The sequence below is a fragment of the Globicephala melas genome, chromosome 12 (assembly GCF_963455315.2).
Source record: "Globicephala melas chromosome 12, mGloMel1.2, whole genome shotgun sequence".
Taxonomy (NCBI): Eukaryota; Metazoa; Chordata; class Mammalia; order Artiodactyla; family Delphinidae; genus Globicephala; species Globicephala melas.
The window spans coordinates 89,767,766-89,786,467 of record NC_083325.1 but is presented as its reverse complement, the minus strand read 5'-3'; the positions used below and the strand labels follow the sequence as shown (position 1 = coordinate 89,786,467).

The following is an 18,702-nucleotide window of genomic DNA, read 5'->3' as shown; positions in this document are numbered from 1 at the left end:
ATTAATAACAGACTCTCAGAGACGGTTCAACCAAGAGCACGAGGAGGGTAACACACAGACCATTCCTGGAGCTCTTGGTACTTGAACAAGGTTTAGAAGTAAGGCTCTCTTCTCTCGGACGGTCATCACCTAAGTGTGCCTTAGCTCGTGTTCTAAAGGGTGTGACACACGGTACTGATGCTGACAGCTTCATTGTACATCAGGTAGGTTTGTTTATACAACACATGTTGGCAGAATAGCCTCACACGCCATTCTCAGTGCTGTTACAGTGAGTAGTGCCTCTCTTCAGAAACATTAGGTATAACAGAAGTATATTTTTAAAATGAACATAGTTCAAATGTCAGGTGTGTTTTTATATCTTATCCACCCTGATTCCGGGACATTAAAATACCAATAATCCCTGAATAATTGTCCAATTAGCTCTTCATTTGTAACGTAGGTGCACTGATTGCAGATTTACTCTCTAAACTGGGTTTCACTTAGTCTCAGAGCCCCTCACACCAGATGACTGTGAACTCACAGCCTAAGAAAGTCTAAAGGTCTGGGCATTTTGTTTTCAAATATTTTTTAGATTTTATCTCCTATCACGTAATACACCTCCCTAGCTTTAATGTACGCGTAATGGGCCCTCCCTACTCATCCCAAGGACAGACGAGGCTTGGTCATCCGGCAGCTGCGGCCTCCCTGGCTTCCATCAGACACACAGCCCGCACCCCTGCGGGCCTTCGCTCTTATTCAGGCTGCTGTGTAAACGGGTTTTCATTTTCTGAGCTACACCCAGTGAAAGGGAGTCGGGTGGCCTTTGACTGGAAGCAGAATAAAGGCAAGGCAGAATTTTGCTGGACAAAATCCACGAGAAATAATCCATACCCCAAAGTTTTTATGGTAGGAAATACAGCTTATCTGTAACTTGGGCTAGCCTGACATGTATGTAGATGCTGCTGTATGTTGAGAAACGTCTTCTGTCTCCTGCTTCAGAAGACAGCTACAGAAAATTGCGTTTTTCCGGTTGAATTTTCTTCAAGTGTTACACAGTGCTTCTCTAGCTTGTACGTGCATGTGACCCTCTGGAGATCTCGTGAGAAATGCAGATTCTGACTCATCAGGCTGAAGTGGAGCCTGAGGCCCTGCGTTTCTAACAAGCTCCCAGGAGATGCCCAGATGTGGCCACCTGCCTTAAAGGAGCAAGGCTCTATGAAGCGCTGTTTTCTTAAGATGGGAGGAGTGGCTGGGCCAAAATAACGACACTTCGTATTATTACCATAACAACAACAAATTAGAAATTTTTACAACCCTTAAAGGTCTGTTAAATAACTTCAGAAAATCTGGCTTAAGGAATTAAACTGGTTTCTCTAATGCAGGATGAGTTATTCACTAAGAGGGAGATCAGCCCGCAGCTGCCTGGGCTAGTCTGCGTGTGAGTGTCTGCATCAGACAGGTATTCTCCGAAACACCTTTAGGAATAACTGGTACTAGTAACGAACAGACAGTGGCTCCCAAAGGCTGGCCTCTGGGCCAGGTCTTGCGTGGTCAGCCTGACTACAGGAGAATCACATTAGAGACGCGATAAAATCTCACTCCTGGCCACGCTGCTCCCAGGGTCTGATTCAGCAGGTCGGGGGAGTTTAGGAACTGCACTTTAATGACCCAGGGAATACAGATGTGCAGCTGTGCTGGGAATCATTGATTAGTCTTCTTAAACCACTATAAAGTATAACTATCTTACCTAGAAAGGAAAAACACAAAACTAAAATTTATTTATGAGATTAGCCGGTGAGTTTGCAAGATGAGTTTGCCAAAGTCCTCAGAAACTGAGGATAAGGACCTGTGAGTTTGGGGAACGTGCAGTGGAAACGGACACAGGGTACTTAGGGCCATGGGCCCTGCAGAGCGGAGGAGGAGAGGGGGCTGCCCAGGACACCAGCCGGGACGACGGGCCCAGAGGAGAAAGGTGGTCTGAGGACCTGTGTGAGTCAAGGGTTGCAAAGGTAATTTAAGAAACAGAGCAGATGTAGAAGTGAAAGTATGTATTTCATTTACCTACCAGGAATGATCTTATCAGGTCCACTTCCGGAAGTTATTTCTGTGAATTCTCTTAGAATTTTAGCAGCCTTCTTTGCTTCAGATTTCAAATTGGAAGGTATAGGGTTATTCACTGAAAGATTAAAAAAATGATTTTAATGAAGAGATCTACTAAATAGAAGTTAGAAATTTGTTGTAATTTCATTTTTTCATACACAATTAAGCATTATCAAATTGTATCCTACCAGACAAAGGAAATAAACTGAAAATCCTTATTTATTGATCATTTCATCTTTATTTTCCTACTAAATTAAATTCACTAAGATTGGGAAACCCTAAACTCTCAAAATCTCAGAAATTATAAAATCATGGAATTCTAAAGGATCTTAAAATCTGGTCCAGTCTCCCAATTATGTATCTTTTCCCTGTAATTCTTAACTCAGCACAATATTAACAAAAAATATTAAAATGTTAAGAATGAACAAAAGATGTATTTTACTACCGTCTATAACAGATAATACAAAATTTAATATATTTGACTATTTTGTTGAAAATGTTTGACCTGTCTGCACAGATTTTCCATATTAGTAAAATTCTAGTAGACTCAGGAATTGAGTGATTACTTCAGTTAATGAACATTTGCATTTGTATAGCATTCTATGTTTTCAGCATTGGTTGGGTATTCATAAACTCAGAGGAAGGTTTATTCATCCTAGCGATGCTCACATAATCTTTCCAGCTCTGAAGTATGTGGGATGGACCATTCCTTTATCACAGGACAAGGAACCAGAAGAGTCAAAGAAATCAAGAGGCTTCAATATAAATCCTGCTGTTCTGACCATCAGATGAATTTTTCATTTCAAAGATTGTGAAATTTCCATTGGCTGTTTTCATTCTTTCCATTTCTATCCTCATTGTGTTTTTGTTGTTCTTTCAGTCCTTGAGCATATTTTAAAAAGTGTTTTTATATCCTTGTCTGATGATTGCATCATCTCTGCCCTTTCTGGGTCTGTTTTTTGACTGACTTTTCTCCTAGTTATGGGTTATGTTTTACTGTTTCTGCCCATTGCTAGTGAAATTTGGTGGTTGCTAGAACTATGAACACCGCCATGTTGAGGATCTAGATATTGTTGTCTTATTTAAACAGTGTTGCTGCGTTTGTGCTGGCGCCAGGGAGTCACTTGCAGATCAGCTCAGCCTTTCCAAGGCTTGCTTTTATGTTTCGCTTGGAGTGTGTAGTCTTCGGTGCCAGGCCTGCAGTTACCAGTGACTCTGGGCTGTCCCCTGAACGTCCTCGGATGTGACACACTCTCTCCACTCGGCTGGTTGGAACTGCCGCTCCCAGCGCTGCATAAGCTCTGAGGACTGTTTGCCTCACAGCTTCCTGAGAGCCGTTCTTTGCCCCGCCCTGAAAGTGTCCCCTTCACACAATGCTTCCTGCGCAGCCAAGGACTGCAGATCTCTGGAGCTCTTTCCATCTCTGATTCACTCTCCTCTGGGAATCTGCTCTGTAAACTCCAGTTGCTCAGCCTCTCCAAACTCAATTTGTCTCTCCCATTCAGAAAGAACCCAGGCCACGGTGGGCTTCCCTCCCTGTGCTGCAGCTTGGAAAGTGGTCCAGGCAGAAAAACGGGCAATTGTGGACTTCACCTCAATTTCCCCTCTCCTCTGGGATCCTAGACCCACTCGCCTGTCGTCCAACATGAAAACAGATGCCCCATATGTTTTCCCCAGTTTCTGGTTGTTTACGGCAAGTGGCAATTCCAGTACCAGTTTCTTTGTCATGAAGCTCTCAGTGTACTTTTGTTTTTTATGATGAGTAATACTGAATATCTTTCCATTTCTGTCAAATCTTTTTTTTTTTATTTCTTGTCCATTTATAGAGGGTATTTCTCTGTTCCTTATTGATTTGTATATTAAGGGAATTAACCTTTTTTTCTAGAATACGAGTTACAAACATTGATTTCCTCTTTGCCATTTGTCTTTTCAATTTTCTTATGATGGTTTTTCTACTTTTTAAAAAATGAAATCAAATTCATAACTACTAAACAAAGCAGTTCCCAAATTCATATGGAAAAATAAGCAAGAAAAGCCAGAAGAAAATGTGTGAAAGAAGAAGAATGAAGGGGATAAGCTCTGGTTTAACATATTATAAAGCCTCAATAATTTACCTCTTAGTGATGTAAATACAGACAGAAAAATCAGTTTGACAAAATAGAAAATTCAGGGCTTCCCTGGTGGCACTGTGGTTAAGAATCCACCTGCCAATGCAGGAGAAACAGGTTCGAGCCCTGGTCTGGGAAGATCCCACATGCTGCGGAGCAACTAAGCCCATGCACCATAACTACTGAGCCTGCACTCTAGAGCCTGCAAGCCACAACTACTGAGCCCGCGTGCCACAACTACTGAAGCCCACGCACCTAGAGCCCGTGCTCCCAACGAGAAGCCACCACAATGAGAAGCCTGTGCACCGCAACGAAGAGTAGCCCTGACTCGCCGCAACTAGAGAGAGTCTGCGCGCAGCAACGAAGACCCAACACAGCCAAAAAAAATTAAAAAATAAGTAAAATAAATAAATAAATATAAATCCATTAAAAAAATTCAGAAATTGGCCCAAATATATAAATTAATTTAATATATGATAAATATTGCACCTGAAATCATTGTGGAAAAGCTGTTGTACACAAAAAATAGTGGTCCTTTGGGGGAAAAAAGTCATCCACAGTTTCACATTACATAACAATAAACTCCAAATGCATTGATGATTTAAAATACCAAAGGTCAGGGTTTCCCTGGTGGTACAGTGGTTGAGAGTCCCCCTGCCGTTGCAGGGGACATGGGTTTGTGCCCCGGTCCGGGAAGATCCCACAATGCCGTGGAGCGGCTGGGCCCGTGAGCCACGGCCGCTGGGCCTGCGCGTCCGGAGCCTGTGCTCGGTCCCAAACGGGAGAGGCCACAACAGTGAGAGGTCTGCATACCGCAAAAAAAGAAAAAAAAAAAAAAAAACAACCAAAAGTCAAACCATAAAAGAACCAGAAATTATGGGAGAATTACTGTTCAAATTCATAGTGCAAAAGGCCCAACTATGAGGAAAAATTGTTTTTTTCTTTTTTTGGCCGCACCACGTGGCATGTCGGATCCTAGTTCCCCGACCAGGGATTGAACCCATGCCCCCAGAACTGGAAGCATGGAGTCTTAACCACTGGACCGCCAGGGAAGTCCCTGAAAATTTTTCTATATTTTTTGAACCACCAGAAATTATGGCATAAGTGCATTGTAACAATAAAGGAAAAATATAGATACACAAATATTGAAGAAAAAAGGCATCCCTACTACTAATACTCACCAATACTACTGTCTGCATTTTAGTGTGTGCTTCAGTTGGTTCCTATTGCTAAACAAGGAGATTATTTCCTTTTTTAGTTTTTAGTGATACCACTGTTCGATGGTAATTATCTTGAGAGAATCTTAGGAGTTGGAATTAATGACTGAAAAAAATAAAAAATGTCTAGCTTTTTATTCCATTATCAAATCACCTTCTAAAATTACTATCCAACCTTAGAACCACTGGGTATTACCATAAAAAATTCGTACTGTTACTGGGGAAGCTGGTCGAGGCAAAGTGTGCACATCAGAAAGGATGACAAATTTTTATTGTTTGTTTACATTTTGTTTTGCATATTTTCTGTTCATGTTCTTTGCTTATTTTTCTGGTACCATACTCCTTTTGTCTATAATTTTAATCATGTCACAAGTTTGTATCTCAGCTTCTTGTTTTCATACTTTTATGTATAGTTTTTCAGTATTTGTTTTTATTTATATGGCAATATCTCTCTGAGCTTTCTACCATTATAATCTTTCTATTATTGTGACTAAAGGCCTTTAAAAAAATTATACAAGTATTATTCTAAATTTTCTTCCTCCAGAGCTTTTATTTTACATTAAATATTTGACCCTCCTCAAACTTGCATTGGTATAGGATATGAAGTGAGAACCTAATATTTTAAAATTATACAACACAATTTATTGAATGATCCACAGCACTTAATTAAAAATGCTACCTTCATGACAAAAGCAAGAAAGGAATATATATATATATATATATATATATATATATATATACTCATATATTTAAAAATATATGAGAGAGATGACATGGTAGATTAACAAATTATTCTGGGACTTTAGGTCATTCAAAGGAAAACAAAATAAAATTAGATTACATATCACATCATACACACACAAAAAAATTCAATGTAATTGAACGCCTAAATATTAAAAGCAAAATTTAGTACTTTTAGAATAAAAAGAATAGGGAATATCTTTATGATTCAAGGATGGAGGAATGCTACAAACAAGGCACAACAATAACAGGAAACTACAGATACATTCAACTACATTAAAGTTTAAAAAGTTGTATCAACATACATTTAAAAAATAAAAATATAAGCCACAGATTGGAAGATATTTGTCATAAACATAAGTGACAGAGATTTAGAATCCAGAATATATAAAGATCTTTTATTTTTTAATACAGAAATTTTAAATTTATTTACGTTTATGATTGATATGATTTATGGTTAATTGATTTATTATAATTACAAATCAATTTGAATTTTTCAATTTGTATTTCTATCATATCTTTAGTATCTTCTACTTTTTCGTTTGTTATTTAAAATTTAGGATTCTTCAAGTTGAATTCTTAAATCCTTCTTTAGTTCTGGACATTTTGCTTCTTCCATTTCTGTTTTATTTTTTTTTTTAATTTTTATTGGAGTATAGTTGATTTACAATGTTGTGTTAGTTTTCGGTGTACAGCAAAGTGAATCAGTTATACATATACATATATCTACTCTTTTTTAGAGTCTTTTCCCATATAGGCCATTACAGAGTATCGAGTAGAGTTCCCTGTACTATACAGTAGGTGCTTATTAGTTATCTGTCTTATATATAGTAGTGTGTATATGTCAATCCCAATCTCCCAGTTTATCCCTCCCCCCCAACCCCTGGTAACCATAAGTTTGTTTTCTACATCTGTAACTTTTTCTGTTTTAGAGATAAGTTCATTTGTACCCTTTTCTTAGATTCCACATATAAGTGATATCATATGTTTGTCTTTCTTTGTCTGACTCACTTCACTCAGTATGACAGTCTCTAAGTCCATCCATGTTGCTGCAAATGGCATGATTTCATTCTTTTTTTATGGCTGAGTAATATTCCATTGTATATATGTACCACACCCAGAATATATACAGATCTTTTAATATCAATAAAAATATGAAATCACTATAGAAAATGGGGCAAAGTGTTCAATTAGTTAATCCACAGAAAAGGAAACCTCCATGGCCAATAAATATATGAAAAGTTGATCAAACTCCCTAGAAGCCAGGGACATGCAAAGCTAGACCATAATGCATTACCGTGTCTTGTCCTTTAGGTTGACGGAAATTATAAAAGCCTGCCAATGAGCATGTGTAGGTTGTGCAGGGGCACATAGGGAAGCCTCTGTCCCATTGCTGGGGACGTGAGTAAGTGCAGCTGCTGTGGGAGCTGTTCTGAGGACAGCTGGAGATGACCCACCAATTCTACTCCTGGACGTGCTCAGAGGCACTGGCTGCCCGGCTGAATGGTGGCCCCCAAATTCACGTCTACCTGGACCCTGTGAAAGGGACCTTATTTGGAAACAGGGTCTTTGCAGACGTAATTAAGTTAATCATTCTTGACTACCCAGGGGCCCCTAAGTCCTTAAGGAGACAGAAAGGGGAAGATGCAGAGAGGAGGGGAAGGCAACGTGGCCACAGAGGCAGAGGCTGGACCATGCGGCCACAAGCCCAGGAGCACTGGGGCCCCAGGAGTTGGGGGAGAGAAGGCAGGACTCTTGGAGGGGTGCGTCCCTCCAAGCACGGCCCGGCTGACGCCCCACGGGCAGCCTCCACGCGGGAGAGGGCGTGTCTGTTGTAAGCCGACCAGTCTGTGGTAACTTGTTGCGGCAGCCCAGCCACCGAGGCAGGGCTTTTAACAGCACAAAGAAATAAATATATTCAAACAGGAGACAAACGTCCCTCAAGAGGAGGACGGATATATCTAGTTTGGTGTAGTATTAAAATTGTATTCTATACAGAACTTCAGATAAACTAGATCTACTGTATCAACATGGCAAAATGTGAGTAATATTGACAGCAAAAACAAGTTGCATAAAGATATATAGGGTGTCACACATTTATGTAAACATTTACATAAATGTTATACAAATATTTATATATAAAGATAAAGTAAAATGATACTTGATTTGGGGGTGGGGTGGCCCGGGGGAAGGCTTATATAGGAAGCTTACTGGAAACTTGTACATTTTCCCTTAGGCTGTGCATAGTAAGTCACGGATGTAAAAATTGTTATTCTCAATAGTCCTTTGTATGTCTGAAATATTACAGAACAAAGACTGCTCAGCATAAATTGAATCCTGTACTATTAAATATTTAATATATTAGTGGAAACGTATGACTCCAGCTGTAAAAAAATATGTATATTATGAATAATTACTCCATAAGTTGTCTTTTGTTTAAAATCTGACCTCTCACAGCCAACATGTCTTGCATGAAGAGGTGTAGAAAAGTGAAAAATGTACCCTTATGTTTTACACAAACAAGAGAGCACACACAGCCTCCCCTCCCTCACGCATGTGCGAGCGTGTGCACAACACACACACACACACACATAATTCAGAGGACAGGGATTTGGTGAGTGGCTATACACTAAATATTCAGTTGTTATTATATGCATTTGTATACCATTGACAATTCTGAAATTTGCATTTTTAGGAACTAACATAAAGTTGCTCTTCATCTTCTCGATCATGTATTTGTTTAAAATCACACTGTCCCATTTTGACGATGGTACTGAGATACTGAAAAGCTGCTACTGTTGGTTCTCTACTTTCACTTGCGATGGTGAATATGAAACACAAAGATGAACACGGAAAAATTCTCAGAAGCACATAATCTTTAAATAGGGAAGGAATCTTAACACATCCATTTAAAATTATGTCAATTTACTAGTGGTCTTTAAACTTTTCCTATTCTCAATGCTTTGGTTATACAGTCTGGATTTAGAAGGTCTTAGGAAAAATACAACGTAGAACAATTCCAAGTGAACATATTTATGTAGATACTTCGGCCTTTAAAGTACATTTTATGGAAGTGGCTGTTAGTCATGACTTGACTAATGTCAGTAGCAAGCTAATGACATACAGTTGGTTTTGGTATTCCACAGTGAGCAAGAAAAAGTGTGCACGGTAGGGGGCATTTCCAAGTTTCCGATATGGTATTGACACAATTGACGGCTTCCGAAAACCACAACCGGTGTGAACAGCCTCGATGGGAGCCCGCCTCTCCTCCTCTGGATCGCTACAAAGGAGGTACCGAGCTGGCGATCAGCAAGGCAACCCGAGTGCGACTAGAAAACCGACTAACGTGCACTGTCCATTTGTAACGCATGTGCTTTGATACCTGGCATAGGACTAGATGAGGCCTCTCTTAATTTCTGTTGGGATCTAAGATGATGTAACCTTACTCTTTATGGAATGAACAAGTCGCATGCAGGGGGTCTCCCGTGTTAGCTAGTTTCCCACACACTCGTGTGCTTCCCGCGTCAGCACAGCGCTGGTCCCGGGAGCTGCCGCCAAGAGACAGTAATGGATGTCGCTTCTACGCCCAAATAGTGGGAAGGAGCGTCTTCTGCACCCTCCCTTCCTATCACGGGCTGCCTGAAGGGGTCTCCAGGGTGCAGCCACAGTGGGAGGGATGGAGAACCCTGGATCAGAACACGGGGGAAGCTGCCCAGCACAACTCTTCTTGTGCGAAGAAATCGAGATCTGGGGGCTTGCTGCTGCCGCTGACATAACCCTGCTTATTATGCTTAAAAATGATTTCTCATCCCTCCATGGTATTCGCTGCAGAAGAAAGACGGAGAAGTATCTGTAATTTTTATTTTCTAACTTAGGACTAGACTTGCTTTATATACATTCTAATCACTTAATTAGTTTGGGGAGGTGGATAACCGGGTGAAAACACATAAAATATAACACACCACATGTTAATACCCTTCCCTTTGATTACACAGCATTCCTAATACACTACCTGCAGGTCCTTCTAAAAGAGCAAAGCAGTAGTTTTGCCGTTTTATTAGAGGTTAAAATGGATAAAAAGATAGATCTTTGCTGTACCAAGTGCTCCTATTAGCACGTGCCTGAAAACTTGATGCTATAGGCCCCTTCCTGCACCCTCCTCATTGCGCCCGAGTCATGCCTCTGGCCGGAAGAGGTGTGGCAGGCAGAGTCCAACGGCAGGTGGGACGCACACTGCGGGTCAAAGAGGGGATGTTCACTGTGGGAGCTATTCACTCTGTGTGGCGCCCTCGGCTGAGGGCCAGTCCTCGGGTCGGGGGCAAAGGTGAGGAGATGCAGCCCTCCTTGGAGAAGCTGTCGCTCAGCCCGAGGACGGCGGACAGCTGCGCGCCACCAGGCTGGGCTCCCTCTGGGGGCGGCAGGGGCAGGAGTCCTCAGAGCAGTGGGGCCTCTGGTTTCTGAGTGCGGGGGGCTGTGGAGAGGACTCCGAGAGGGCTTTCCTGGGCCTCTGGCCAAACGGGCTCGCCAGATGGCCTCTCACTGCTCCCCGAGGGAACTCGGCATCAGCCCCTTACAGGAGCCCCACAGCCCCGCCCAGAGCACGTACGGAAGGGGCGTCGGGAGCTCAGAGGCCCCGAGGACTCGGGCACACCCAGCCACGCACTGTTCTCCCATGGGAACGGCTGGTTGAAAAAAATGAATCAAAAGAAGAATATTTTATGTGAGAACACACTTCCAAAGATGAAACAGGTAAAATCCCATCCTAGATCAGCATTGATAGCTGAACATTTATGATCTGTCGTGACGAGGGGCGCTGAACAGTGAACTCAAGGTGAAAACGTTCTCCCATAAAGAGAATCCCATTCTACCCACCAGAAGATTTGGATTACAAAAAAAGTTCTCAATTATTATTATAATTCAGTTTTCATCAGTAACAATTTGTGGAAGATTGTTTTCTCTCTTGTTGCGTAGGTGTCAATACATAGCCTCAGTTTTCCTCTTGGCCCTCAAAGCCTGATATACGGGCTGCCTGGCCCTAGAGGAAAAAAAAGCCAACCTCTGACCTCTTAAAATTCCACTCATTCTTCCAAATCAACCTTAAACACCGCTTCTACTTGAAACCATGAGTACGTAAATCTTAGACCAGACCTGAGATTTGGCAAGATCCCCCACCCCGGGGCCATCCCTGCCTGGGGGCTGAGCAGAGCTTTACCACGTGCGCTGCACAAAACAACAGATGACCCAAGGAGCAAGGAAGACACCGGCCCCATGTCTTGTGGGAGAGGCCCCAGAGGACCCAGCAGTGCCAAGGTTGCTAACACTGCCTTCGTCTGTCTTGCCAACTGAAAATTGTCACTTGCCATCTGACTCTACAAAGATGAGGTCACTGCAGTCGCTGACCTTCAACACACCCTGAAAGGAGCTCAGGGCGGAGCTCAGGAATGAGGCCCTCTGTGCTCTGGAAAGAACTGGCAGAACAGGCCTTCAGATACTTAGATCTTGTCAGGAGCAGATTTTAAGAGCACAGTTTCTCACATTTTCTCATATCTAGAAAAGCACTAGAATCACTGATAGGGACATCTGCTGTGACCGGCAGCGAACGTCTGCCAAACTGTGTGCTTGACTACATGTACCCCCTTCACCGAAATCACGTGTACACTGGCCTCCCCACCCCAGTCTCTTCAGAGCAGTTCCTCAGCACTATCTGAGAGGCTGTCTCCCAGGCTACAGTCCTCATTTTGCCCCAAATAAAACTTAACTCACAACTCTCACATTGTGCATTTTTTTCCCGTCGACAGCCTCCAAGAGGGAGCGAAGCATTGGAGGCCAGCCCCTTCAGGGTCCTCTCAGCTTCCCCAAGGCTCCACCTTTCCTATTCACACTCACACCTCAGGTCCTGTGACTTTAAGCACCATTTATATCTGATAATTCTCCAAGCCTGATCTATTCTTTAACCTTTCCCTAAATGCCAGACTCACCGTATCAATTACTGATTGGACCTTGAAATCAAGTATCCAAGTAAGCATCTCAAATTAATCACATTTAGACTTAACAGTGATGCCCTAACCTCCTCTCCAGCCTGCTCCCCAAGTTTCCTCTCCAGGTAGGCTTCATCCATCAGGGAGCTCACACTCAAAACCTGAGCCAACTGTAACTTCCATATCGCTCTCATTCCCAGTGCCAATCCACCAGCACGCCCTACTGGAGTACAGACGTTCAACAAGCTCAGAATCTGGTTACCTCTCACCCGCTCCCCTGCCACCAGTCTGGCCCAAGGAATATCTGCTCTTGTGGTGTCTGTTTAGCCGCCTCCTCTGTGGTTTCTCTGTTTCCAGTCTTGAACACCTATGGTCATTTCTCCAAAGAAATGCTCTAAGTAATAGCTCATTGATAACACGCCTCAAAGTTTTTCCACCATATTTAGCCTACACCATGGCTTTTATCTACCCTGTCTGTCTGTCTATCTGTCTATCTGATCTGATCGTTCTAACCTAATCTCCCTCTCTAGAATGTAAGTGCTATAAGGTTAAGCACGTTGACTATTTTATTAACTGTAATATCTCCAACACACACCATAATAACATATAGTAAGTGCCCAATAAATATTTGTTAAATGAATGAAGCATTTGTTGCTTTTAGGAATTAAAGATCAAAACCCTGTGAGGACTAGGAAAGGCTCATTTACATAGAAAACCCAGTGGGTTTAGAAGAACATGTGCTGAGTAAGCGCAAAGGTTCCCTGACTCTCAGACTCTGTAACATTTCCTAGATCTTGAGAGAGAGGAGGGTGAGAGGGAAGCGTGGTACAAGTTGATGGCATAGTACCTTAAAATAGTCCTTTCTAGGCTGTCACAGGAAAGGTAGGACAAAAGCAAAGCAAACCAAACCCCAAACTAAGGAGGCCTGAGTGTCAGGAGACCAACAAGCACACTGGTCTAAAAAGCCTCAAGCAGCCCCACTGCCAAGTGGCACCCACCCCACGGAGACCCCTGCAGCCCAGAGGGCGTGGGAGAGCCAGCTCTCCGCTTGCGGGAGCTCCTGCTGTCCCATCAGAGCTGGGGTGCCAGGACCCCTGCAGCCCAGAAGGCATGGGAGAGCCAGCTCTCCGCTTGCAGGGAGCTCCTGTTGTCCCATCAGAGCTGGGGTGCCAGGACCCCTGCAGCCCAGAAGGCATGGGAGAGCCAGCTCTCCGCTTGCAGGGAGCTGCTGTTGTCCCATCAGAGCTGGGGTGCCAGGACCCCTTCAGCCCAGAAGGCATGGGTAGCCAGCTCTCTGCTTGCAGGGAACTCCTGTTGCCCCATCAGAGCTGGGGTGCCAGGACCCCTTCAGCCCAGAAGGCGTGGGAGAGCCAGCTCTCCGCTTGCGGGAACTCCTGCTGTCCCATCAGAGCTGGGGTGCCAGGACCCCTTCAGCCCAGAAGGCGTGGGAGAGCCAGCTCTCCGCTTGCAGGAACTGCTGTTGTCCCATCAGAGCTGGGGTGCCAGGACCCCTTCAGCCCAGAAGGCATGGGAGAGCCAGCTCTCCGCTTGCAGGGAACTCCTGTTGTCCCATCAGAGCTGGGGTGCCAGGACCCCTGCAGCCCAGAAGGCATGGGAGAGCCAGCTCTCCGCTTGCAGGGAACTCCTGTTGTCCCATCAGAGCTGGGGTGCCAGGACCCCTTCAGCCCAGAAGGCATGGGAGAGCCAGCTCTCCGCTTGCAGGGAACTCCTGTTGTCCCATCAGAGCTGGGGTGCCAGGACCCTGGGAGTGCAGCAGGGGCAGCTTCAGAACTAATGATAACTGAAGACCCAGAAGCAAATCTGAGTGGGCAGAGGCAGCACACACCTGACGCTTCTTCTCAACACCCACTCTGAGACGTGACTGAAAATGAGGACTCGATAGAATGTTTACACTTCCAGCACTCGAGCTTGTGATTTGAGACTCTTACCCACACAGCTGTCCACCACTCAGCTGCAATCCTTACAGTCAGAAGCAGTGCTTTTCACAAAGCTTTGTGCCCCTGTAGAGCCCTCTTCATATATCCAGGTGCTCAGTACATCGCACTGACTTGAATTAATAAACTTCAGTGGAAATTGGTTCCTTTTCCTACTGAGCATCTACGCCTCTGGTTTTTGGAACCAGCACAGTGTGTCTGTTTCCACGGAAGCCACACCTGAAGGGGACGCATTTGCAGAATTAGACCAAGTGTCCTCCTTGTGCTACAGCAGAGCTTTGTAACCAAGGCTGATCCACGTCAGCATCTGACCAAGGGCTTGTGTGGGAGCTGCCGGAACTGCCTCTTTCACAGGCACTTCTGCTTGGACTTGCTGCAAGGTTTTGTCACCACTGGGGAGAGCCTGCGAGCAAAGCCATGCAGAGGAGCGCTTGACTAGAGTTGGAGAGAGGACCTGGGCTCTGCCGGCACTGCTTGAGCCCAGGGCTGGGCCACAGCTGGTGCCACAAGCAGCTCCGGACTCTTCAGTCACGTGGACCAGTGAAATCCTTTCCTGCTAAAGCCAATTTGGAGCAGATATTCTGGCACGTGCAACTAAAGCTCAGTAAATGATACATAAACCTTACCCCCAAAAGACTTTCTACTTTGAACTCCATCAACCAGGCAGAATTAAACCAGTTAAATAAGCAAATTCCACAGTTGAGAGTTGCTATTGCAAACATCCTGTGTAGGGAAGGTCAGAGCCTCTTTTATAAACATGGGAAGGAAAGCTACTGGACTGGGGAATTCACACGCAGCCCGGGATGCCTGCAGACCACAAAGCTCAATCCCTAAGCCTGAGTGCTAGACACAGCCCTGCGTCACTGCGAGCTGGGTGTCACATGGTCACGGTGAGGACACCTTCACGTTCAGCTGAATTCCAGAAGAACCTGGCTAATTTGTTTGACTAGTACAGATCCTATTACATTTCTAATGAGCATACTGCCAGGTCATAGTTGTATAATGGTGAATTTTTCCGTCAGAGCCAACAAGTAATAACAACGATTTCGAGACAAGCCTCAATTCCTGTCCTCAGCATCAAATCATGGCTCATCCACTTTTCCTCTGCTGTACCATTCGGCAGAGGGGCACGGTCTGTTCAGAATGTTGATATGATTATAGTGCTGAAGTTGTGAAGACAAGGTCATTATTAAGTCATGGTTTGCATCTCAACATGCATAAAATTCTTAAGTCTCTTGAATTCCAAGGCAAAGCAAATCATCTATAAATATTTGAGTTTCTTCCTAAGAGAAGGATGGATGCCAAACCTCAAGCCAAGAAAACAGATGTAAAGTTTTCTTTCAAAAGTAACTGAAATATTTGAAAATTTCCATACTAAGACTTTTTTTTTTAATTAAGAGGATTTTTTTTTTTAATACTGAGGAGAAAATTTTTACTTTAGAAACCTCAAAAGCTTGAAATGAGCTTAAGATGTAGAAATAATTCCCATATTGGTCATGGGGCAGTAAACTCGGGGCTGGGGTGACTGGGGGCCACAGTGACATCAGAAACTATTTGGAGTAAGCTGCCACCCGGGTGGTAAAAGTGGCTAGTCTCCGGCCCAGCCCTGCAGTCTAGAAGGGAAGCAGGGGGAGGAAAGGCCCCTCCCAACACCTCAGCGTTTTCAGACTTCAGCGCTTCCCAAACTTTCCCTCTGGTCAACAAGCATCTAATATATTATTTTCCTTAATGGAGTCTCAATTAGGAGAGGGCTACCTATAGGAAATTTTTTATTAATTTTTATCTTGGCTATAAACCTTAGCTAAAATAAAAGAAACTTTATATATCTATGTAATCTTTTGAAAGCCGTTGAAATATTGAGTTTAGCTTTATTAGGACGTTATCATCTCGGACACTACCACCTGATAACTATGGCCATTGTTTCTTTCTTTTTTTTTTTAACATCTTTATTGGAGTATAATTGCTTTACAATGGTGTGTTAGTTTCTGCTGTATAACAAAGTGAATCAGCTATACATATAGATACATCCCCATATCCCCTCCCTCTGTCTCCCTCCCATCCTCCCTATCCCACCCCTTTAGGTGGACACCACTGTTTCTTAAACTAATTCTTATCTCTCTGTGGCCTGGGTTTAACTGCTTCCTTTGTCTTAAGGAGACAAAGTCTGTCAGTTCTAGAAATCAAAACTGGTCTCTCTGGTCAGGTCATTAACCTTCTAATCCAAACTTCAAACTAAACTAATGATTTGAGCCCCAAACATTACCGTGGCCTGTGCCTCTTTTCTTGTTCCCCTGACCACAGGATTCAGACAGGGGACAGAGACCATGGAGTGACAAGAACCATAACTTCCAGCATAAGGAGCCCCTCGACTTATACCATGTTACCTTTTCTCAAACTGAAGAGTGATCCTGGCTCAGAGAAGGACTACACAGGCCACATTAACCTGGTCAGTGACTGTGAAAAATGGACTCCTCCCAAAGAAAATAAAAATTCCGTGTGTTTAGGTCTCCAACTGCACAGGATGATGTCTTATCGTGACACACTTGCACATAAGGCAACTTGTAGAAAGACGTCTGTGACCGCCGGTCACTCAGCGTCACGGCAGCACCATCGCCCTCGCTTGTCAGCGTTCTCTTTCCAAACACCATATCTTTCTTTCTAAACAGTGAGAAAGCCCCTGAGAAAATTTCCTAAATGGAAGAAAAGCATCAAATCACTCCTGATAAGCCCAGATTTCTTTTAAATATTTTTTTAATCTTACAAAAGATGAGGGATAGTATTAACTCATTTTAAAGAAACTCTGTTTAAATAGAATATTTGTAAACCAGATAACCAATTCTCCTTAGTTTATGCATGATAAACAGGATGGAAGTAACAACTGATTTTAACCTCCAGCTGGTCACTGCGCAGGTATGCCAATAGCAGGCCACAGAAAGAACTAAACGGCACCATGGAGACTTGTTATTTCTCTGAGGTGCGTGTGTGCAGAGTTTCTGACTAACCCATTATTAATTCAGGCATCTCCCACACCTCAATAAAAACTCTCATGAGGACAAAAATGCAGGACACGCATGTTCTGTATACAAAAGAAAACCTGAAAACCTCCTCCCCTTTGGTAGAACATTCTGGGGCCATCAGATTCCTACTCTCTGTGGGCAGGGTTCCCCTGTCTGTGTCATTCTCTCCAACTCAGCCTCAGCAGCAGCAGTGGTGACACAGAACTATTTGTTGAGATGAAGTGAAAATAACCCATTTCCAGCTAGCAGGGTAAATCTCATTATCTTATGGTCATCTACCTGTTCAGAGCAGTTTCCTATTTCATTACACAAGGAAAAACCACCACAGTAAAGGAAAGAGATCCAAGGTCCAGCGCTCACAGCACCAGGGAGGCGGCCACTCTGCCCCAAGAGGTTCCCCGGAACTGTGGCTGATCACAGGCAGGGCCAGGTGAGGTGTGGAGGGCCCGGCACTTACACCTGGGGAGCCCGGAAACAATGGCAGCTTTCTGCCTCCGGCTGCGCGAGCCAGGCCCAGGCTGAACCCAAACCGTCCAACAAAGGTCCAGAGTGTCCTCCACTAAAACAGACGGGAGCGAAAAAAGATAGTGCCTAATACTTGGCTTTTCAAATATTAGATATTTACAAATGAAGTGAATGACAATCGCTAAAATTAAAAACGAGAAGAGCCATTCTGTGAACTGAATCAACTGGGGCCAAACCTGAATCACAACCGCATTTGTGGAGAGTCCAGGGAGCTGGCTTCTCTTAACTTTTAACAGTTGTGGGATAACTGAGTGTTAATAGATGCGCAACAGCAAAAAACTCCCAAAGACATCGTTTCTACCTCTTTCACCAAAGATTTACACTCCTCAGCAAAACTTTTGTATAGCGCAAGGGGTGGTCCCGATTCCAGGTGAGGTTCAGCGGCGTCACCGACACCCGTACTCACTTGCGACCCCGAGCCTGGTCCGTTCCGGCGCCCCTGGAGCTGCCGACACCTACCCAGGAAGAGGAGAGGCCCTCCCCGCTCGGCTCCGCCTCCCAGGGCAGGGACCGGTCTAGCGAGGTGCACACCTGAGACAGGTGAGGGAGCAGGTAAACACCCGCTTTTCCGGGGCAAAGCACCTACTTTACACATATTCGCAGGATAAAAACTGCAGCTAAGGGAGGTGTGCGCTCGCCCTCACCGGTCCCAGGGCGGCTGCTGAAGCAGCCCAGCTTCGACAACTGGGCAGCCCAGCGGCCGTCCCGCCGCCGAACGGACCTTGCGCAGCGGTTCCGACCCGGGCACTGGGGGCGGGGGTCTCGGGGTACCAGGAGGTGCCCTTGCGGACCCCGCCCAGCCCCTGATCGCGGGCCTCACCTTCGGCCGCGCGGCCCAGGTGACGGGCGCTCACCTGAATCCCAGGACTGACTCCCTACTCTCCGAGGACACTCGGGGACCCATCAGGCCCCGTCTCTCTGGCTTCAGTCTGTGGCCCCCAAAACCCCGGGACTCGGGGCTACGCCCTCTCCTGCCCTCGGGTGGTCACTCAGCAGAGGCGCGTGACCCCAGCTCTCCCCCATTGGGCCCCTCCCCTTCCAGGTGGCTCTTGGTCCCGCCCCATCCCTCCCCTCCCCGCGCC

General features: G+C 44.6%; 1 protein-coding gene across 2 annotated transcripts in view; it reads right to left on the bottom strand.

Annotated features, from left to right (window-relative positions):
- SH3YL1 (SH3 and SYLF domain containing 1) overlaps window positions 1–18,658 on the bottom strand; it is a 46,711-nt gene extending 28,053 nt beyond the window's left edge. For both annotated transcript variants that reach the window (XM_030844524.3, XM_060309588.2), the window contains exons 1-3: window positions 18,475–18,658; window positions 18,027–18,151; window positions 2,045–2,155 (exon numbers count right to left, since the gene is read on the bottom strand). In XM_030844524.3, the coding sequence (XP_030700384.1) occupies window positions 2,045–2,155; window position 18,027 (112 nt within the window). In that variant the 5' untranslated portion in view covers window positions 18,028–18,151; window positions 18,475–18,658. The remainder of the gene's footprint in view (window positions 1–2,044; window positions 2,156–18,026; window positions 18,152–18,474) is intronic.
- Window positions 18,659–18,702: the final 44 nt, after the last annotated feature.